This window comes from Ovis canadensis, chromosome 24 (assembly GCF_042477335.2).
Source record: "Ovis canadensis isolate MfBH-ARS-UI-01 breed Bighorn chromosome 24, ARS-UI_OviCan_v2, whole genome shotgun sequence".
NCBI classification, from domain to species: Eukaryota; Metazoa; Chordata; class Mammalia; order Artiodactyla; family Bovidae; genus Ovis; species Ovis canadensis.
The window spans coordinates 31,941,033-31,964,634 of record NC_091268.1 but is presented as its reverse complement, the minus strand read 5'-3'; the positions used below and the strand labels follow the sequence as shown (position 1 = coordinate 31,964,634).

At 45.4% G+C, this 23,602-nt stretch overlaps 1 protein-coding gene across 2 annotated transcripts in view; it reads left to right on the top strand.

Annotated features, from left to right (window-relative positions):
* Positions 1–23,602, top strand: part of SYT17 (synaptotagmin 17) — an 83,947-nt gene that overhangs the window by 34,848 nt on the left and 25,497 nt on the right. For both annotated transcript variants that reach the window (XM_069571400.1, XM_069571401.1), the window contains exons 6-7: positions 15,400–15,520; positions 17,199–17,354. In XM_069571400.1, the coding sequence (XP_069427501.1) occupies positions 15,400–15,520; positions 17,199–17,354 (277 nt within the window). The remainder of the gene's footprint in view (positions 1–15,399; positions 15,521–17,198; positions 17,355–23,602) is intronic.

The window sequence follows — 23,602 nt, the reverse complement described above, 5'->3', positions numbered from 1 at the left end:
GTGTCAGCAGAGTCATATTGCTTCTGGAGGCCTTGAGGGAGATTTGGTTCCATGATCTTTTTGAGGGATACAGTTCAACGTGTAACAACCCTCCTACCTCCAAATACTTGGAGTAGGAAAGAGAAGTGAGAACATAGAAGGTGTGGTCTTGCCCTGGAGAAATGATAGCAGATGAAAAGTAACATAGGCTCATAAGAGAGCTTGTTACCGAGATGCAGAGAAGTAACAAATTACAACATGAGTGGAAAGGGGAGTCAGAAGGAGAGACAGCTTCTTCGGTTGGAAAAGGAAGGAAGTGCAGCCAGAGAGAACTTGTATTTTATGTTTTGACCTCACCATGGGGCATGTGAACCCATGCCCTGCAGTGAAAGTATGGAGTCTTAACCACTGGGATCACCAGGGAAGCGCCCCAGAGAGATCTCTTTAACATGCACATCTAATTTGGTGACTATCTGAAGCCTCCAGTGGCTCCCTATTTCTAGGAATAAGTCCAGACTCGTTACCTGGCTGCAAGGCATGAGCTGACCTGTTTTTGCCCCAGCCCCAGCCCTCCCCTGGACCCCCTTTACTTGCCCATGCTGGCCTTCTCCACTATTCAGTGGGCCTGCCCTCTTGGCCCTCTATCTACTTCTGGCGGAGAGTTTTAGGAAGATTGGTTCCCACAGCACCTTGTTAGTCTTCATGACACACACCACACTGCTAATTAAATCATCTTATAATGAATTAGTTCTACATAATAATTCACTGAAGAATGTTTACTATCAGCAACCACATTACAGTGACCTTATGTCTTGCTTACTGCTGTGTCCTCTGTGTCTAGCACGACTGCCCAATCAACAGATCATTACTGAGCACCTACTGTATGCTTACCCTGTGCCCGATATGTGGTAGACACTTTAAATATCTGTGGACTGGATGGTTGGGTAAGGGGTGCTCTAATCAGGTGACTAAGATGCCGAGAAGCCGAAGGGGGGTTTTCTATGCAGAAGTGGGATGAGCTCACAGAAGAAAGGTCTAGGGGCTGGACCCTGCTGACTCGGAGGCCCTCCCTTAGCCACTTCCTTGTAAGTATCCTGGCTGCTCCCACTGCTTCTACTAGAGGCGGTTCTCCCTAACTGTCCACTGTTGGTCCTTCATTATAGACAGTGGGTGGCCTCATGCCTGCCATTCAGGTTTGGGTTGATAGTGTTACATATTCTGGAACCATCTTTGCTAGAACAGCTGTCCCTGCTACAAGATGCTCACTGGGGGCCCAATTTGGAGGAGAGTCAGTATCTCATTCTTTCAAGATACTTGAATGGATCTGAAGTAGGTTACTAATTTGGATGGCCATTGACCCTTAAGTTCTTCAGACACCAAGAGATTAAGCCTCTCTCCCATCTTCCCTGAAAGGTTTAGCTTCACACACAGGATATAAACAGATGTTTCTCTTGGCTCACATTCACCCAGGGTCTGTTCTATACCTGAGGAGATGGCTGGAGGTAACATAAAATCACTACCTTCGAAGAACTTAGAGCCTGATAGGAAGAGAGATAGGAGAAAAGAGGGGCACTCCCTCAGAAATGAAAACAGAGCCTTACCTCACACCACACACCAAAGCTAAGACCAGGTGGTCCAAGCACTTACTTTTTGAAAAGCCAAACTTCAAGTTAAAGGATAGAAGGAAAAAAAGGAGAATATCTTTATGACCTAAGTAGAGCAAAGCATATCTGAAAAGATCCTAGAGTGTAAACCATAGAGGAAAAGGGTGACTGCATTCTGCCACTTTAAAGCTGTGAACTTCTCATCAGAAAACGTGGTAGAAAAAAATTTTAAAACAAACCACAAACTGGGAGAGCTATAAACATGCATTAGTTGGCTGAGGCTGTTTTAACAAAGTACCAGGCACTGGCTGAAACAATGGAAATTTACCATAGCACAGTTCTCAAGATCCAGAGATCAACAGGGTCACTCCCTCTGAAGGTTCTAGGAAGGATCTACTCCAGATCTCTCTCCTGGCTCATGGTAGTTCCTTGAGAATTGTGGCATTCTTCCTGTGTGCATATCAGTGTCCAGACTTTCCCCTCCTTGTAAGAACACCAGGCATATTGGGTTAAAGGCCCACCCTACTGCTGTACGACCTCATCTTAACTGACTTCTGCAATGACCGTGTTCTCCTCTTGTGACTCAGATGGTAAAGAATCTGCCTACAGTGCAAGAGACCTGGGTTCAGTTTCTGGGTTGGGAGAATCCTCTGGAGGAGGGAATGGCTACCCAGTCCAGTATTCTTGCCTGGAGAGTTCCATGGATGGAGGAGCATGGCAGGGTACAGTTCATAGGGTTACAAAGAGTTGGACGTGGCTGAGAGACTAATACTTTCGCCCTTTATTCTCAAATAATATCACATTCTCAGGCTCTCAGAAGTGGAGCTTAAGCATATGAATTTGGGAAAGGACACAGTTTAACCCATAACTGGTGAATAATCTTATAGTCATAATATTTGAGGTTCAATTCAATCACTCAGTCCTGTCTGACTCTGCGACCCCATGGACTGCAGCGCACCAGGCTTCCCTGTCCATCACCAACTCCAGGAGCTTGTTCAAACTCATGTCCATTGAGTCGGTGATGCCATCCAAATATCTCATCCTCTATCGTCCCCTTTTCCTCCTGCCTTCAATCTTTCTAAGGATCAGGGTCTTTTCCAATGAGTCAGTTCTTCTCATCAGGTGGACAAAGTATTGGAGCTTCAGTTTCAGCATCAGTCCTTCCAATGAATATTCAGGATTGATTTCCTTTAAGATTGACTGGTTTGATCTCCTTGCAGTCCAAGGGACTCTCAAGAGTCTTCTCCAACACCACAGTTCAAAAGCATCAGTTCTTCAGCACTCAGCTTTTTTTATGATTAAACTCTCATATCCGTACATGACTACAGGAAAAACCATAGCTTTGACTAGACCGACCTTTGTCGGCAAAGTAATGTCTCTGCTTTTTAATATGCTGTCTAGGTTGGTCATAGCTTTTCTTCCAAAGAACAAGTGTCTTTTAATTTCATGGCTGCAGTCACCATCTGCAGTGATTTTGGAGCTCAAGAAAATAGTCTCTCACTGTTTCCACTGTTTCCTCATCTATTTGCCATGAAGTGATGGGACCAGATGCTATGATCTTAGTTTTCTGAATGTTGAGCTTTAAGCTAGCTTTTTCACTCTCCTCTTTCACTTTCGTCAAGAAGCTCTTTAGTTCCTCTTGCTTTCTGCCAAAAGTGTGGTGTCATCTGCACACCTGAGGTTATTGATATTTCTCCCGGCAACCTTGATTCCAGCTTGTGCTTCATCCAGCCCGGCATTTCACATGATGTACTCTGCATAGAAGTTGAATAAGCAGGGTGACAATATATAGACTTGATATACTCCTTTCCCAATTTGGAGCCAGCCTGCTGTTTCATGTCCAGTTCTAACTGTTGCTTCTTGACCTGCATACAGATTTCTCAGGAGGCAGGTCAGGTGGTCTGTATTCCCATCTCTTTAAGAATATTCCACAGTTTGTTGTGATCCACACAGTCAAAGGCTTCGGCGTAGTCAGTAAAGCAGAAGTAGATGTTTTTCTGGAACTCTTGCTTTTTCTATGATCCAATGGATGTTGGCAATTTGACCTCTGCTTCCTCTGCCTTTTTTAAATTGAGCTTAAACATCTGGAAGTTCATGGTTCACATACTGTTGAAGTCTGGCTTGGAGAATTTTGAGCATTACTTTGCAAGCATGTGAGATGAGTGTAATTATGTGGTAGTTTGAGCATTCTTTGTCATTGCCTTTCTTTGGGATTGGAATGAAAGCTGACCTTTTCCAGTCCTGTGTCCACTGCTGAGTTTTCCAAATATTTGAAGGCCTTCTTATAAATCAGTAGGTGGCCAATAGAAAAATGGGCCAAAAGAATTGAACAGAGTCTTCAGAGAAGAGGAAAAAAGATGAATAGCTGATGAACATGAAAAGACGCACAGTCCTTTTAGCAGGCAGAGAAATACAAACCGAATCCATCATAAGATATCCCGTGGACAGGAATAATTAGGAAGCCTGCCAGTAACAGTACAATCCAGTGTAAAATGTGTGTGGTCAGCCATGCCATGAGCATAGCAAGGAGGAGTACTGAACTCACACAGAAAGAAAGTCAGTGTTTCCACGCAGAGGAGGAAATGTAATTCAGTATGTGGCTAGATATTCAATCAAAGAAATGCAAACAAAAAATGTTTTGGCAGCCACGCTGATCCCTCGCCCATCCGTCACATGTTAATACCCAGTGCTGGGGATGCTGTGAAGCCGTTTCTGCCCTCTCCCTTTCTTGGTGGCTGTGAAGTTAGTTCAGCCCTTTTGACAAACGGTCTGGTGGTTCATACTGAACAGGAGACAAGTATCTGGACGTTTTTCATGGTTTAATATATTCTTTGACCCAGTGATATCACCTTTGGGTTTTATTAGAGGGATGCAGTCTAAAAGAGGAAAAGTGCCAAAGTGCCCTATTTTAGGTCTTTAAAAATAACCTAAGTATCTAGCAATAGAAAGTGGTTAAGGTAAATTACAGTGTTTCAGCCTAATGGAATATTCTAAGTAGACATTACAAAAGATATTTGTGATGTCTGGGTAGTAACTTGGAAAATGTGTGTGTCTATTTAAGTCTTAAAAAGGCCAGGGGTGATATTTCAGAATTCACCTGTGTTGTCAATGCAGCTATGCAAATATTGTTTTGATTATTGACAAGGACTGGAAGAAGAATCTGAAAGGGTGGCGGTGGAGAAAAGAAAGCTTTTGATGAAATGTGTAATGTGCTGGGATTGTGGCTGAATTTTGCTTTAAAAAAAAATCCAGTCCTAATTTAATATTGTTCGTGCAGTAAATTAAGAGACAAAAGGTTTCTCCTGACTCATGGGAACAAAGGCATGAGCACACAGCAGCTGTGTTTGGGCATCATTAAAAGTGTGTGCACACATCTGAAATCCTCTGCTAGGTGAGTGAGAGCAAGGGTGCCCTCAAAGCACTTCAAAGGATGTCTGTCAGGAGGAGAGCCTGCTGTTTTTTCCCAGAAAGTATCTTTTGTCCCAAATGGTTTTCTTTGATTTCCCTTTTATTGATGAAGACTTAGCTGTGTTCAGAGGTTGCAGGCAGGCAGAGTTTTTCTCTGGGTGGAAAGCAGGGCTGCTGAGGGGCTGGCAGGGTGGCTTCTGGATTCATTTGAGTAATTTACAGATGAACTATTTCCATTTTCCTAAGCCTGCCCAACGTGGTTCAACCAAATGAAGTTCATCGGGCCCTTTAAAAAGGAAATGAGACCTATTTGCAACGTTGCCTTGAATCGGGAGAAGGCAGGTGTGGTGCCAGTCACCCAGGTCCTTCTCCCATGTCAGCTTCAGTTTTCTTGGGTAGGGCTGGTGACAGACCCTACGATTGTGACGATGACCCCTCTTGTCTGGGATGTGGTGCAGGGGGCCTCCCCCTTGGGGCCACCCAGCTTGGTCTCATGGCCTCTGGCCTCAAGTTCTTCCTGGTGCTCTGCAGATAGTGGTGGAGAGACGGACATGGATGAGCGCCATGAAGGAAAGAGAACAAGGTGACGTGGTAGAAAGTGGTGGGGGCGGGGGGCTCTTGTCCACTGGGTGGTCATGGAGAGCCTAGCGCAGGAGGTGACATTTGAGTTGAGATTCCCAGGCTGAGGGAACAGCAAGCTCTGGGGTAGGAATGGCCTTGTGTTTTCAAGGAATAAAGCAGAGGCAATTGTGGCAGCCGGATGAAGTCTGAGATGGAAGCAGCGGTCGGATTATTTAGATCCTGGTAGATAAGTGGTTCTCAACTGGGTGATTTTGCCCCGAGGGAACCTTTGGCAATGTCTAGAGACATTTCAGGTTGTCACAGTTAGGGGTGGTGTGCCGCTGGCATCTAGTGGGTGGGGACCAGGGATGCTGATAAACATCCTCCGGTGTCCAGGACAGCCCCACGACACAGAACGTTGTTGTTGTTGAATCGCGAAGTTGTGTCCAACTCTGTGCGACCCCATGGATGCAGCACGCCAGGCTTCCCTGTCCTTCACCATCTCCTGGAGTTTGCTCACACTCATGTCCATTGAGTCAGCGATGCCATCCAACCATCTCATCCGCTGTTGCCCTCTTCTCCTCCTGCTCTCAATCTTTCCCAGCATCAGGGTCTTTTCCAGTGAGACGGCTTTTTGGTGGAGAGCAACACAGAATGATCCTTCCCCAAATGGCAGTAGTGCCAAGGCTGACAAATCATGTTGAAGACTAGGCCAAGGATTTTGAATTTCATTCCAAGAGTGATGGAGGGTATTAAGCAAGGAAGTGAGAGAATGGCCTGGCTCTGTTTTCTTTTATAAACCTAGAGTACTGAATCCAGTTCTTCCAGCTCTGACATGCAACCTTATCAAATGAAATTTGAGTTGGAGAAAGAAGACTTCATAGCATTGGAGATCCCCTCAAAGTAAGCAATCCATTCTCTTTGGGCTGGTTGAACACATCTCCCAGGAGTTTGTATCTGGTGCTTGGGTTTCTGCTTGCAGTGAAGAAAAGGATGGGAACTGTAGCTTGATCTTTGACTTACAGCTGGTGCTCTGGCGTCTTCCAGTCTGGAGAGACTACCCAAGACAAGTTCAGCGGAGACAGTGAATGGACTTTCTTCCTAGTCGTTGGAGTAAAATTCAAAGTCTTTAGTTGCTGTGAACATTTGTTCAGGCTAGAATCATGTACAAGAGAAGAATCTGAACCAGTACAAGGTTCGTAGGTTTTATTACGATTTCTCAGCCTCAGCACTATTGATATTTTGGGCCAGATCAATCTGTGTTGTGTGTGTGTGTTTGTTGGGGTGGGGGGAGGGGGGAGGTGTCCTGTGTTTTGTAGGATATTTAGCTGCATTGCTGGCCTCCACCCAGTAGGTGTCAGTAGCAACCCCTTCCCCAATTGTGATAACCAAAAATGTCTCCAGACACTGCCAGTGTCTCGGGAGGTTGTGGAGACGGCAGAATTAGGTTGCAGGGAAGGCATAATTGCCCAAGATTGATGAAAGTTTAATGAGTCAGTATGTCATGGGTGTCCACAAAGATCACTATAAATTCCATGACCCTTCGGGGCGGGGGTCAGGTTGGGGAGCTACTAAAGTAGATGGTCCTGCTTTTTCTGCGGCCGTGTTCTGAGCTCCTTACCAACTGTGCTGGTCAGCTTTTAAATTTAGCACCAGGTACTTCTTCTTCTAGGGAAGAGAGACTAAGGGGACACTGGCTCCAGAAACCCTCCAAGAATATTCCGCCCTTGGGCTTGATGTCCAGTACGTGTTGTCCATATGTGGGCACAGTCATGGGCAGAGGCCCCCAGGGTAGCAAAGAGGCTCCACTTTCAGAGCTGGGTTAAGGCTTGACCTTGAGATAATGATAGAGCCTCTCATCCTTTGTTGTTCAAGATGGTTATTCTCAACTGTTTATCCCAGCCAGTGGTCTAAATTCCCTGCAAGGGACACTTCAGGATAACTTCTGAAATATCAAATTCTTGCCAAAAAAATATATTTCTGTCTTTTTTACTTGGAGTGGAGATGGGGGGCATCCCCCACTTGTAGGGGCTCAGAGCACACCTCTTCAAGCACCATTGTCTTTCCCGCTTAAAAAACAGACAAACACAAACCAAGAATGCAAATGAGTGAAGATAATATTACCTGCAGTGAGCACTAACGAATGCTCACTTGCTTTAGTCGTGTCTGACTCTGTGACCCCATGGGCTGTAGCCCGCCAGGCTCCTCAGTCCATGAGGGTTCCTAGGCAAGAATGCTGGAGTGGGTTGCTATTTCCTTCTCCAGGGATCTTCCCAATCCAGAGATCAAACCCGCATCTTCCGTGTCTCCTGCATTGCAGGCGGATTCTTTACCCACTGAGCCACCTGGGAAGCCCCTATTTATAACGAGACTCCTCACTAATTTATTTGAGAAACATAAATTATTAATCCTCTTTGGCTACTTTGTTATTAATAGCAAGTTACTTGGAAATCCAAGGACAGAGGAGCCTGGTGGGCTACAGTCCACGGGGTCACAAAAGAGTTGGACATGACTTAACAACTAAACAACAGCAACAACTCGGGAGTTTGTGTCAGTAACATCAAGATTGTTCAGGACCAGAGCAGCAAAGGGTGCAGGGCTGCAGTGAAGGATTCCTTCATTCCGTTTTATCTGCAAGGGGTGCCCCTTCCTGCATCATTTGATGGACAAAATCCTACATCCCTTTCTTTTGTTCCAACTTTATTGAGATATAATTGACATATAACACTGTGTAAGTTTAAGGTATACAATGTGATGACGTATATAGAACTTTGTATGTATTTTGAAGTGACTGCCATGACCAGCTGAGTCAACACATCCTACCTGTCTGTTAGGGATTAACTCAAATGCATCCTGAGTGAAGAAGCCTTCCCTGATCACGCCCCTTCCCAGAGTGGATTGTGCTTCAGTCTTGTACTTGGTCTGGTTCATATGGCTTATTAACACCTAGGACATATTATATTTTTTAATTGAGGTGAAATTCACATAACATCAGTTTAACCATCCGAAAGTATACATTCCAGTGACACTTGGTACATTCTCGATGTTGTAAGACCATCGCCTTTCATTCCAAAACATTTCTATCTCCAGGGGAGACCCTGTACCCACTAAGCAGTCACTCCCATCTTCCCCTCCTCCCAGATCCTGGCAACCACTAATCTGATTTTTGTCTCTATGGATTTACTGATTCTGGGTATCTCATAAATGGAACCACACAATATGTGATTTTGTGTCTGGCTTCTTTCACCTAGCATCATGTTTTTGAGGTTCTACTACACAATACTGAAGCACATATCACTGCTTCATTCATTTTCATGACTGAACAACACCATTGAATGAATCATAGTTTGTTAATCCATTCATCCATTGGTGGACATTTGGGCTGTTTCCCCCTTTGGCTACTGTGAATGGTGCAACTTGAAATTCATGTGCACATTTTTCTGTTCTCTTGGGTATATACCTAGGAGTGAAGTTGCTGGGTCATACCATATCTGTATGTTTCATGGAATGGCCAAACTGTTTCGTAGAAGAGTGGCTATGACATTTTACATGCCCAGCAGCAGTGTACAAGGGTCCCAGTTTCTCCACATCTGGGCCAACACTTATTCTTTTCTTTCTTTTTTCATATTTTCCCTAGTCTTCCCCAGCCGACTGATTCGTTGATGGCTGGGATCACGCTTTAATTAGCAGCAACGCGATGTGAGAGTTAATACAGGGACTGAGCTTGCTTCCTGTCCTTCCTCATTGGTGTGCCTCAGCTAGAATCTCTTCATCTGTAAAATGGAAATCTCTAGGCTATTAGGGGAAGAAATGAGATTGAGCCTTAGCTTGCCAGGATCAATGCCTGGTCCAGGGTGCTTTCTTCATAAAGGTTTGCTCTAATTACCATGTTCACGACTTCCCAGGCCCAGGCCCCAGTAACTGTTGAATAAATGTTTGTTAAATAAATCAAGCCTTCGATATTGCTCAGTTAGTCTCCTTTTTGATTTCTACCAACTGTTCCCCGAATTCCAGACAACTGTCTTGCAAGTTGATCACTCCTGAGACAGAGAGAAAGAACAGCTAGATCAATGGACCTGCTTTCCTGGAAAAACAGCATGAAAACCTTGATGTGCTTGTGTAGGGTGGGGGTGGGGGGCACGGGAGAGGGCTGCCAGCTTGTATCCTACTAATGGAGTGAAGGCTAAAAGAGCTTCACTTTTTTTCCTTTAGATGAAAAACAACCTTCTCAGAAAGGTGATGACACCAGCAAACTGCCTTGTTGAGGGTTCTGTCAATGGCCCCAGGGAGGAGGCGAGCAGCCCTCTCTAGGAAGCACTCTACTTAGAGAGGGCTTGAGGGCCTCTTAGGAGCTGAGGGCTGGGAACTGGCCTCGGGTCCCACTCTCTTCATCCATCTCTTTGCACTGGCAGCTGGGCCGTGAGCAGGCTCCCACTGGGTCAGCCACAGGGCAGCTTTCTCTGGCTCCGTGGACCCTTCCAGAATCCACCTCCTCTCACCCTCAAACCCACTGGCTTTGTTCCTCCCTCTTTTCACTTGCTCTTCTCTCTGCCTGGCGTGTCCCCCTCTGCGTTTAACATGCCTCCAATCTCCCCTCAGTGGAAAGAGTGGCTGACTTTATTTTGGGGGGCTCCAAAATCACTGCAGATGGTGATTGCAGCCATGAAATTATAAGACGCTTACTGCTGGGAAGGACAGTTATGACCAACCTAGACAGCATATTAAAAAGAGGAGACATTACTTTGTCAACAAAGGTCCGTCTAGTCAAGGCTGTGGTTTTTCCAGTAGTCATGTATGGATGTTAGAGTTGGACTAGAAAGAAAGCAGAGCGCTGAAGAATTGATGGTTTTGAACTGTGGTGTTGGAGAAGACTTTTGAGAGTCCCTTGGACTGCAAGGAGATCCAACCAGTCCATCCTAAAGGAGATCAATCCTGGGTGTTCATTGGGAAGACTGATGTTGAAGCTGAAACTCCAGTACTTTAGCCACCTGATGCGAAGAGTTGACTCATTTGAAAAGACCCTGATGCTGGGAAAGATTGAAGACGGGAGGAGAAGGGGAGGACAGAGAATGAGATGGCTGGATGGCATCACCGACTCGATGTACGTGAGTTTGGGTAAACTCCGGAAGTTGGTGATAGACAGGGAGGCCTGGCGTGCTGCGGTTCATGGGGTTGCAAAGAGTAGGACACGACTGAGCAACTGAACTGAACTGAACAATCTCGCCTCACAGAGAGGCCTTGCCCGCCAACCACCCTGGCTGACGTGGCAGCCCCGTGTGTGCCCCATCAGTCACCATCTCTGCCTGATTTTCTTGCTTTCTTTTTTACTATTTATTTTTATTTGTGTTTTTAAATGAAATATTTCTAACAGAAAACAATACAACAGTACCCACCTGCCCATCTCCCAGACTTGACAAGGGCTAATATTCTGCTCTGCGTGCTCGCTTTAGATTCCTGCCCCCTACTTTACTCAGGTATAATGTATCTACAATAAATGAGAAGTAGAAATGTTAGTCACTCAGTTGTGTCCAGTTCTTTGTGGCACCATGGACTGTAGCCCACCAGGTTCCTCTGTCCATGCAGTTCTCCAGGCTAGAATACTAGAATGGGTTGCCATGCCCTCCTCCAGGGAATCTTTCTAACCCAAGGACTGAACCCCAGCCTCCTGCATTGCAGGCAGATTCTTTACCGTCTGAGCCACCAAGGAAGCCCATAGGCCATAAACACATACATTTTTAAGTATATAGTGTATTGATTTGGGGGCAACTGCACCTGTGGAGCAACTACCACAGTCAAGATATAGAATATCATCTTCCCCAGAAGGACCCTGCATCTCCCTTGCCCCGCTGGAGTTTTCTTCCTAGTACTCAGCATCATCACCTGAAATCACCTCATTCATGACTTTTTTTTTAGTTTACTGTCTCCACTTCTAGAAGGTATATTCCATGACGCAGGCATCATATCTCATTCCTGCCCAGGCACATAGTAGGCCCACAGGCAATCAATGGAAGCCGTGATAAGTACTCACTACCCTTGTGTGCTCACATCCTGACACATTTTGCGTGACGATGTCTGTAGGGTAGGTTGCTGGAAATGGAACTGTTGGGTGCAAGAATATTTACTCTTTTTGTTAATACAGAGGAGACTGCTGTCTCCCTTTCTCTTGTCTGTTCAGCATTTCTCAGCCTCAGCACTGTTGCCATTTGAAGTTGGGTCATTCTTTGTTTGGGGTGGTGGCTGTCCACTAGACATGGGTATTCTACAAAGGGGGGGTACCAGGAGCATCCCCCGTCGTAGCTGCGACAACCTAAGATGTCTTCAGACATTGGCAAAAGTGCCCTGGGGCAAAATTGTCCCCAGTTGAGACATAGGCTAATTTCTTGCCATCCTGAATTGTTCCTCAGTTGAGCCCATCTCTAAACTACCCTCGATGACTAGATTGGTTGAATCTGTTTTGTTTTTTTGTGTCCTGTTTATGCAGCTCAGCTGACTGAATTACAAATCCTGATCCCTGTGTATACAGTTGCATTATGAGATGAGATGCTGGTTCATTTTAGAAGCAGGGATGGCATCACTCTGACTTACAAACCTGGGAGAAACCAAGCCCACAGGACTTTCGAATGGCTTCTCCCTGGCCTGGGCACCAGCATAATGCACAGCACTCGTTGCCTGGGGACAAATATTCCAGGGCTTCAAGAACGGGAAGGAAACCCTTAGCAAATATGTAAAGGACTCTGAACGTCTCTGATTACTCAAGACACTGAGTTGGCCGTTTCTTTCTTGAAAAATCTGCAAGCTTGTGTGCCCAGAGCTGGACAGCGAGAATGTAAAAGGTGAAGGAAGACAAGTGGGAACCTTGTGACATGAAGAGACAGATCCCGTCTGGAGGGCACTGCATTGTGCCCAGGTGTTGCCAGGTGGGGATGTGGGCTCAGCCTTGCCAGACCTTCCTGTTTTTCAAGAAAGGCAAGAAATCTAGGCTTTTCTTGTGTGAAAAATCTTGATTCTTGAATTTTATAAATGTTAGCAAGTAATTGTCTGTTTGCTGCTGCTGCTAAGTCACTTCAGTCGTGTCCAACTCTGAGCGACCCCATAGATGTCAGCCCACCAGGCTCCCCCAGCCCTGGGATTCTCCAGGCAAGGACACTGGAGTGGGTTGCCATTTCCTTCTCTAATGCATGAAAGTGAAAAGGGAAAGTGAAGTCGCTTAGTCGTGTCCGACTCTTCGCTACCCCAAGGACTGCAGCCTACCGGGCTCCTCCACCCATGGGATTTTCCAAGCAAGAGTACTGGATTGGGTTGCCATTGCCTTCTCCAAATTATCTGTTTAAACATGATGTGAACCAAACAAAACATATCTATAGGCTGCCAGTCAGCATCCTCTGAGTTGATTTCCAAGGTTGTTTCATGTTTGGTGACTAACTCAGTGGGTTCAGAAATATTTCGGTTTGACTCTTCATCCAGTCAACAAATGTTTACTGAGTATCTGCATGTACCAAGCATTGTTCTAGAGCTGCCACTTGGTATTGACTTGTTCAAATGACTGACACCAAAAGAGATAGAGATTATGGGTGGGTGAGTATGTGGGTGGACAAGGGATGGGTGGATGGATAGACAGATAGATCAATCTCATCATTGAGAGATACATGCTAGAATATTACAGATAAAATAATGTCATATTTGGGAATTACTTCAGAAAAAGATGAGGAGTTGGATGAGCATTTAGGTGAATCAATATTGGCCATCTAATGGAATTATTGAAGTTGAATGACAGTGCTATGAGGAACCCCTCCCCCCCCCCCCCAGTGGCTCAGAGGTTAAAGCGTCTACCTGGAATGCGGGAGGCCTGGGTTCAATCCCTGGGTCGGGAAGATCCCCTGGAGAACGAAATGGCAACCCACTCCAGTACTCTTGCCTGGAGAATCCCTTGGAGGGAGGAGCCTGGTGGGCTACAGTCCATGGGGTCGCAAAGAGTCAGACACGACTGAGCGACTAACTACTACTCAGAAAAAGATGAGGAGTTGGATGAGGGTTTAGGTGAATCAATTATTGGCCATCTGATGGAATTATTGAAGCTGAGTGACAGTGCTGTGAGGAAGCCCCTTATACGCTTCTGTTTTCTTTTAAATGTGATTGGAAATTTCCCATACTAGAAATGCTTGGGTTTTTATTTATTTGTTTCTGGCTGTGCTGGGTCCTCGTTGCTGCCCGTGGGCTTTCTCTAGTTTAGACAGACAGGGCAACTCTTCGTTGTGGTGCATGGGCTGTTCATTGTGATGTCTTTTGCTGCAGAGCCCAGGCTCTAGGGTGCAGGCCTCAGTAGCTGTGGTGCTCGGGCTTAGTTGCTCTGAGGCATGTGGACTCCTCCTGGACTAGGGATCGAACCCGTGTCCCCTGCATGAGCAGGCAGATTCTCAACCACTGAATCATGATGGAAGTCCAAAATATTTGTCTTAATGTCCTTATCAGAAAAGCACTCTAAAAGATACATAGGTAAAATAGCATCATGTCTGGGACTTGGTTTAAAATATGCAGCTAAAGTTTTTCACAAGTCAGGGTATAGATGTGCTGTGGTCTGAATGTCTGTGGTCCACTCCCCCCAGCCCCTGGGAAGTTCACATGTTGGAATCCTAACGTGAAATGTAACAGATGTTAGAATGCTCAGCCTTTGGGAAGTGATTAGGTCATGAAGGTGGAGCCCACCATGAATGGGATTTGTTCCCTTATTACAACTCCAGAGAGCTTCCCAGCCCTCTGCTAAGGAGTCTGCCACCCTGAAGAGGGCCCTCACCCAACCATGCAGGCACCCTGATCTACCAGCGTCCAGAACTGTGAGAGAGAAATTCCTGTTGTTTATAAGCTCCCCTGTCTGTGGCATTTTATTATTATAGCAGCCTGTATGGACTAAGACAAGATGAAATGTGTTACAACGTGTTGATAACTGGTATAATTCGGTGATGGGTCTATGGAGATTAATTAAACTGGACTATTTAACTTGCATTTGAAATTTTCTACAATTAAAAGAATGTTTACAGGGATAAAGAAGTGGGGGCCTCTTGTTTCTTGGTACTGTTGGAGGATGGAGTCATGTACTAGGTGCGTATGTGAACTGCCCACAGCTTCCCACAGTTTGGTTGTATTAACAACAAAGGAACGGATGCTCTTCAACAAGTGACGTCCCAGTCCGAGCTTGCTGTGGTGAGGCTTTAGAAGCACAGGCTTTTTGTGGGCTCAGCCTGCAGGTTGAGAACAGATTTCTCAACCGGTAAAATATTACAGATAAAATAATATAATGTCTGGGAATTACTTCAAAACAATATGAGAACCTGCAGGATGGTTTCCCTGCAGGCTGGTCTGCCTCCCCGGCATCCTGCTGGGAGGCAGAATAGCACAGTGGTCAGAGAGTCTGGAATCAGCCTCCCTAAGTCCAAGTGTCCGCACTACCGCTTTCTAGCTGTGTGGCCTGGGACATGTTTCTGAGCCTCTGTCTCCTCCAAGCCTCAGTTTCCTCTTCTGTTAAATGTAAAGATTGAACTAATAATTTCATGTAAAGTACTCAGCACAGTACTTGGCATGTGGCATTTATTTATTATCATTATTGATACCTTTGTTCTTACTATGTTGTTGCTGCTTTTAAATATTATAAAAGCAGAACAAACTTTCTGAGATGGATGGAAGAAAATAATTGGGGAACGAGGCTAAAAGAAGTCAGAAAAAGAGGTACCCTCTGTCAGCTGATCCACCCATAGAAGTCCATTTGTGAGCTGCTGGAATCAATTTCCTGCATGAGAGGTGCAAAAGAAATACAAGAAAAATGCAGCTTCCTGATTCTATCCTTTCTCCACAGAATGAGGTAGAACTCGGGGAGCTGCTTCTGTCGCTGAATTATCTCCCGAGTGCTGGGAGGCTGAATGTTGACGTCATTCGAGCCAAGCAACTTCTTCAGACAGATGTGAGCCAAGGTTCAGGTACAGTGTGGCCCCTCCTTCTGCCATTGCTTTAACAAGGCATCTATGTTTGTTTGACACAAGGGACCTGATTTTCTGCATCTTGGATGCTGTTAATTAATAGGACCTTATGAGGATAAAATAGTATCCTGATCTAGTCTGTTAGTTCAAGAGATAAAATAAATGATCAGATGTCTCTTAGGATGAGGCAGGTAAATGATACCATTCCATTTGAAATGGGGGTTTGATCGAGAGCAACTGTGGTAACTATTGCAATCTAGATCCTCCTTGTACACATGTGGCCTGGAGGAATTTACTTGCCTGTCCAGATGCTACGCTTCCCTGGTAGCTCAGCTGGTAAAGAATCTGCTTGCAATGCGGCATACCCCAGTTCGATTCCTGGGTCTGGAAGATCCCCTGAAGAAGGGAATGGCTACCCACTCCAGTATGCTGGCCTGGAGAATTCATTCCAAGGACTGCATAGTCCATGGGGTCGCAAAGAGTGGTACATGAGTGAGCCACTTTCACTTTCCAGATGCTATGCCCGTGGAGACACCATGATCCAGGTGGCGGTAGTGTGCACTGACGATGCTTTCTAGTCCGTGAGACCAGTGGACACCCTCTGGGGTTCTTTTTCTAGCTCATTTCAAGTGTAGCATACATCTTTATAAATCCCAGCTCTGAAAACACTGCTGTATTTCAAGTGTCTATAACACACCAATCTGAACGTGACTTTTAATGAAATAGAACAGATTACATTCCCTCCTCATGTAGCTTTCCCATGACAGCGAAGGATATTATCATGAAAGTAGTCATGGTTGCTGGGATCTCTTCAGCTCAGTGGTGGAAATAGAGTCTGTTCTAAGTGCAATAGCTAAAATAAATTACTTTTGCTATAAAGTGACAGCTGAATTTAGAAGACAACTTGTATTCTCAAAAACCACATATTAAAAACAGATTTTGAAGGGGCCAGTGGAGGGAATGGTATTAAAGCTGGAGAGTTTCAGATTCACCACAGTGGGAGAGTCAATATGATAGGATGATTAAGGGCTCCTGAGTAAAACTGCCTGGAACCAAATCCTAGTTCTACTTCTTATAAATGATGTGGCCTTGGGGAAGTTACTTAACCTCTATAAAGCTCAATTCTCTGTCTGAAAAATTGAGATAACAGTATTTATCTCGTTGGGTTCTTTAGACGAACATAAAATTAGATAATGTACATGAATTTCTCTGTAAGCTGTAAAGTGATCTAAGAATAATAGTTATAATTCTGCCATCTCTGTTTTCCCCTGTATGGGCTTTGGGCTCATGACATGGTGATGGGCTTCTAAGGGCAGAAAAACTAGGACAGGCTCTGGGTCTAGCTATTCTTCCACTAGTCTTATCTTAACACAAATCATTTCCTATTTGAGTTCTCAGTTTCTTCATCTGTTAAATGAACACAATGCCTAACACATGCGGGGAGCTCAGTAACTCTTGGCATGGCTTAGAGAAATAGAGAAAAGGGTGAGCAGAGAAGAAGCTGGATGGAAAAAGAAAAAAATATGTGGATAGATGGGGAAATGGATGAATGAAAGAAGAAGTGGAAACCTGGAATGGATGGACTGATGAAAGACTGGGTAGGCCACTAGGTTAAATGGTTGGAAAGTTAGGTGAATGGATGGATTGGGTTTCATGATCTCCAACACTCTATTCTCAGACCCATTTGTGAAAATTCAGCTGGTACATGGACTCAAGCTTGTGAAAACAAAGAAGACATCCTTCTTAAGAGGCACAATTGATCCCTTTTACAATGAATCCTTCAGCTTCAAAGTTCCCCAAGAAGAACTGGAAAATGCCAGCCTAGTGTTTACAGGTAGGTAGTGTTCCAGACATTGAGAACTACAGGTGAGACATATTCAACATATTGTCCTAGGGATAGAAGATGGTCTCAAGAGGGTGATATTTAAGAACTTCATGTCTGGTATTTAACTGCCTGGGTTTGAACTCGCCATTTGTGAATTTGGAAAAGATTTATAGAACCACAAATAATAATCATTACAAATGCAAATTTTGAAGCCAGATTTCCTGGCAGTTCCACATAATTATTAAAGTCTTAGGCAAGTTACTTAGCCTCTCTGAGCTTCAGTTTCTGTTATCTACAAAATGTGGGCAATAATAGTACTTGTTTCATAGGTTTGTTGTGAAGATGAAGTGACTTATGACTTTGAGATAATCCTAAGTACTATGTGAGTTTGATGATACGATGATTCACGTAGCTTATGGTCTAATAGGGAAACATAAACGATCACCTAACTCAGAGAGGAGGATTTTGAAAGGCTTCCCAGGGGACATGGAATTTAAGTAAAGACTTCAGGTGCCACACTCTGGCTGAATCTATTGTTTCCAAAGTATAATTTCATCTACTGTTTCCAGGATGTATTGGTTATCTATTGCTGCAAAATCACCCCAAACTTTAGTGGTTCAAAACAATCAATATTTATTATTCCGTATTTGCTGTGGGTCAAGAATCCAGGCATAGCTTTGCTCGGTGCTTCTGGCTGAGGCTCTCTGACAGGGCTGCAGTCAAGGTATTGGCTGGGACTGCAGTCTCATCGGAAGGCTCACCTGAAGACTGGGTGGGGATCTGTTTTCAATCTTCTTCACATAGTTGTTGGCAGGATTCAGTTCCTTGCAGAATGTTGGCTTGGGGCCTCAGGTCCTTCCTGGATGTTGGCCAGTGACCTTGCCCAATTACTTACCACATGGTCCGCTTCTTAGGGCAACTTACAATATGGCAACTGGCTTAAAGTGGGCAAATGAGGGGGTAAGAGAGGATGAGCAAGAGGGAAGCTATAGTCCTTTTGTAACCTAGTCTTGGAAGTGACAATCTATCGCTTTTGCCATATTCCACTCATTAGAAGCAATGCACTAGGTCCAGCTTACATTCAAGAGGAGGGGATTATACAAGGGGGTGGATTCTGGGAGGTAAGGATCACTGAAGCCATTTAGAAGCTGCCCTCATCCACCACCACAACATAGATTTAATAGAAATAATGGTTACTATTTCCTGTGTCCTTTTCACAGACTTCACCTGTATTATTGCAAATATTCATCATAGTCCACCCTGTCAAGTCAACATCATCCTCATCAATTTACAGGGCAAGGGGCTGAGGCTTAAAACATGAGCAATCAACCCAGGGACTCCAGCTGGTAGACAGGATTCAAGCTCTGATCTTGCTAGCTCCTAAGATCAAGGGATCTGCATTTCCTCAAGCACTAAGGTCATGATGGCATTAGGGATCTGACCTCATATTTTGAGGAGTCTTGCTCCAGAGTAATTGGAAACCATCATCTGTTTAGATCCAGTCTAGAATCCTTGGCTTACAGGTCTCCCAAGAAAGCAGGCCATAACTGAAAAATCCTACGTGCAGTCCTTGCACTGAAACCTTACTGCCTCTCATCCACAAGACTGCAGATATTCCATGTTCCAAGACCTCTCCAGGCAGGCTGGCCTGGGGTTTGTCAAGACCTGTCACCCCGAGAGTCTGCATCCAATCAGGGCCGCCTGCCCTAGCAGAGGTAATGATTTCTGATAGAACCTGTGATGGCTTCTGTCCAGATTGAGTTACCAACAGACAGGGACCCCGCTCTCCACAGTGTTTCAGGTCAAGACGGAAGACAGGGATTCCATTGAGTCCTTAAAGGTAGAAAGCGGCAGTGGGAACCATATTGACCCAGACTGGATCCAAGCATGGAATGCGAATCCTACCTCCCTCCCGAGAATAAAGGACTTATTGCATGTTTAGATTAGGAAGGGATTGGGGCAGGGGCATTGAGAGAGCCCATGTGGAAAGTCCTGACACTTTTATATTTTACTTAAAATGTTATGACCAAAGTATCACAGGCTTGTGAGTGATACAACTGAAAGAAGTGTATGAATGGAGAATCAGAAGAACAGAAGAGTTCACTGCACAGCCTGGGTCCTAACTTTATGGCCTTGGGTGAGATCTGTGTGCCTCAGTTCTCTCGTCTTTAAAACAGGGAAACCATACAAGGAGACCTCAAAGGATTGTTACCTAGATTAAAAGAGATCCATTCATAATCAGTGCTGAGCACTCTGTCAAGCACAGAGCAAGCCCTCAGCCCTCAGGAAATTATACTCTCTTCCTCACCTCCTTCCAGGCCCTTCTCCCTGAAGTCACCACCTTTAATGCCCTGGTGTGTCCCACTCCACACTTTTCTCCTTGTTCACACAAATGTCATCCACATATGGAAGAGTCAGTTCTTTTAAAGAGTTATTAATTCCCAAACTGTGTATTTAGCAATCCCTGCTCTCTTGTGGAGGTTTCTGGACCATTCTGACACTTGGCTCCTGTTTCAGCAACAGTGAGTGTGTTCAGTCCCTCCAGATCAATGCAGATATGGATGGGTCTAAGTCCTTATTTTTAATAACTGCATCATATAGCATCATGTGGCAGACTATGATAAAAAAAAAGCCAAGGAGCAGGGATGGAAGTGTGCGACAGAGCATCAGAGCCTGTGATAGGAACTCTGGAGGACCCTCCCCGGAAAAATACACAGAAGGACAGAAAAATATTGCATACAGTTCTGAGTTTATTTATTTTTTGTGCCACTTTAGATCCCATATGTGAAGCCCATACAGCTGAAGTCTCAAACCGTAGCAGCACTCCCATCCCCCACCCCAGCTCACACCCTGCATCCCCGTTTTGACACCCCCACCCCCACCCCCAGCTCCAGGGGGCTGTTGTCGTCTGTGGCCATCAGACAAGGGCTGTACTCTCCATTCGTGGGAGACCTGCTTCTCTCCTTCAAAGGCCTTAGCTCAGATTTTTCAGGTTAAAAGCCCATTGAAAATGTTCTTTGCAGAGTAGGAAGGATGGCAGATTTCTGTGTCCTCCTAAGCGAGGGAGTCTCAAGCCTGGGTGTGCTTCGGAATCAGCTAGGAGTTTTCACCTGCTGCCAGTGGCCAGATCCCACCACAGAGCTGGGGTCCTGGGCTCTTTAGAAATATCTGTATTTTAAAGCACCCCAGACAGTTCTAATGCTCAGTCAGGGTTCCGAACCACACACAGCTTTGAGTGAAAATCCCCGCTGGGGTGGCATTTGCAGAAAGACCACTGGCTGGAATAATAGAGAAATGTGGATTGAGCTGGGAGCTATCTCAGCAAAACTGTGACTCTCCGGAATTCAAATCCATGAGGTTCTAACTTGCTTTATTTATCAGCTGGGGGAAGAGCTGTCACCTCCAGGCTAAGGATCTGAAACCCAGCCCATTAGCATGTTTCCAAACACTTCCTAACAAAGGGAAGGTTGATCTGCAATTTAAGCATTTGCCGAGAATCCTGGTAAAAGCCTGTAATTAGCTGGTGGGCTGGGCTTTCTGAGCAGTTCATTCCTGTGTGGGATGAGGTTCTTCAGCAGTTTTCAATCAGGTAATTTTTGCAGCTGAAGTTTAAAAGAAAAGAGGGGGGAAATGGCTTTTTGATTCCTGAGACAGCAGTGTGCAGTCCAGAGACCTTCTAGAAAGTAAAGTGGAGCTGGCCACTGAGGTTATTGGCCTGTTATTGAAAGTAGGAGCTAAAAAGAAAGGAAAGAAAAAAAGAAATGTAGCTTGATAACAGCTCTTTGAAAAATTAAAAATAGAATTGCCATATGATCTAGCATTTCTGCTTCTGGGTATATGCCCAAAAGAATTGAAAGCAGAATTCAAGACATTTGCACACTCGTGTTCATAGAAGCCTTATTCACAACAGCTAAAAAGAGCAGAGGAGGAGGGGTGGGGGTTGAGGAGTGGCCAACCTAAGTGTCCCCTGATGGGGGCATAAATGGATAAAAAGAACATGGTGTATACATACAGTGGCGTGTTGCTCAGCCTTACAAGAAGGGAAACTGATACATGCTCCAACATAGATGAGTTTAGAGGACATTATGCTAAGTAATAAGCCAGATACAGAAGGACAAATACTGTGTCATTCCCCTTATATGAGGTACTTGGAGTAATCAAACTGATAAGAGACAGAAAGCAGCATAGGTTATCAGGGGTGGAGGGGAGGGGAGAATGAAAAGTTAGTGTTTAATGGGTAGAGAATTTTAGTCTGGGAGCATGTCAAGATTCTGGAGATGGATGGTGGTGATGGCTGCACCTTGTGGATTGTCTTAATGCAACTGTATACCTCAGGGCTTCCTGGATGGCTCAGCAGTGAAAAGTCCACCAGCAGTGCAGGAGACGCAGGAGATGCGAGTTCGATCCCTGGGTCAAGAAGAGCCCCTGGAGGAGGGCATGGCAACCCACTCCAGTATTCTTGCCTGGAGAATCCCATGGACAGAGGAGGCTGCTAGGCTGTGATCCATAGGGGTGCAAAGAGTCAGACTTGACTGAAACAACTGTGCATGCACGCATACCTTAAAATGGTTAAAATGGTACATTTTATGTTACATGCACTTTACCACAATTTTAAAAAGCAAGAGAAAGAGAAGAAATGCAGCTTAAGCTCCGTAGAACCCCAGGGTTTCTGAGTATTTCCTGGAGGCTGAGGCCGGACCCTCTCAGACTGTCCTCTCTGAAGGGTTAAGAACAGTGGTTATGGGCCAGATCCTTGCGCAAGATTCCCAGGGTTCACTCCGTGATCTTGGCACTTTTCTCAGCTTCTCTTTGCCTCAGCTTCCTCATCTGTAAAATGGGAACAGTGGTCCTGACTTCAGTAGATTGTGGTCAAGCCCAAAATGAATTAATACATACGAAGGCTTAGAATGGTGCTCAGCTCAGAGAAAATGCTCCTTAAGTATTGGCTACTATTATTACTACTAGACAGACACCAAATTTATGCAGCTAGATGCCATCTTAAAGCTTCTGAAAGAAGATGGGTTATTATATATAAATAAATACTTTGTTCTAGCCACTTCGTCAGTTTGGAGTCTGAGATTCTGTGGAAAGCTCAAAAAGGGAAGGAAGCACTTATTTTGTAGACTTAGACTTACCTGGGTGGCGTATTTTCTCCTCTTCCAGTCACTTCCAGAAGAAGACCGTCTGTCTGCTTGGAGGTTAAGTTTGGGGGCGCTTACTAGATTAGAAGTAACTGAAGTTCATGTCCTGATCCTCTGACCCAGCCTTCTGAAAAGCATTTAAAGCTTGACCTCACTGGTGACTGTAGTCAAGAGGCAGTTAGCTTAGAAAAGGTTCCCAGCACCTGGGGGCAGCCGTAGGGACCACTGCCTACAGGTGGCCTCTGATGCCAGAGCTGGGGACCGGCAGGGTGCAGCTCCCTGGGCCAGGAGCCATCCAGGCATCCGTCCCCACTGAGTGACTTTTGTTTGAGCAAATACTGTGTGCTGTTGTTCAGTCGGTATGTCATGTCCAACTCTCTGTGACCCCACGGACTGCAGCATGCCAGGCTTCCCTGCCTTTCACTATCTCCCGGAGTTTGCTCAAATTCACGTCCACTGAGTCGGTGATGCCATCCAGCCATCTCATCCTCTGCCGCTAGATGCTCCTTACTCAGTAGACCACCAGGCGTTTGTGACACGTGTTCTCACGGAGCTTACTTCTAGCAGAGGGACATTAATCAAATGCCACATCAGTAACAAACTCATTGTGAATTGGTCTGAGGGTTATGAGGCGGAGAGCAGGGCCTGTTGCAGAGTGCCCGAGTCAGTCTGGGCAGTGAGAGGAGGCAATGTGGGGGCTGGGAACTGTAGGGTGTAGGGAGGGAGGCGAGGTCAGGCAGGGCTGGAGGAGAAACCGAGCCTGACTTCACACTGCAGCCTGGTGCTCACGAGCTGCCAGGGGTCAACAGGGAAGATCCGTGCCCTGCTGACCCCCCAAACCTGCTAGAGTTTCTCAAGGCAGCTGCTACAGGAACTGACCTGTACATAGGCTTAGAAAGGGAGCCTTCAGTAATAACCAGTGCTGAGCAGCTGCACAGCACCTGGGAAGGGAAACGAGGCAATGACTGACACTCCTAGCTTTTTACCAACTCTCAGCATCTGTAGTGAGAACTAGAAAACTTGGTACCTCAAACTTTCACATGCACAGGCATTCACCAGGGGTTTGTTAAAATGCAGATTCTGACTCTGTCTGGGGTGGGGCCTGGGATTCTGCAT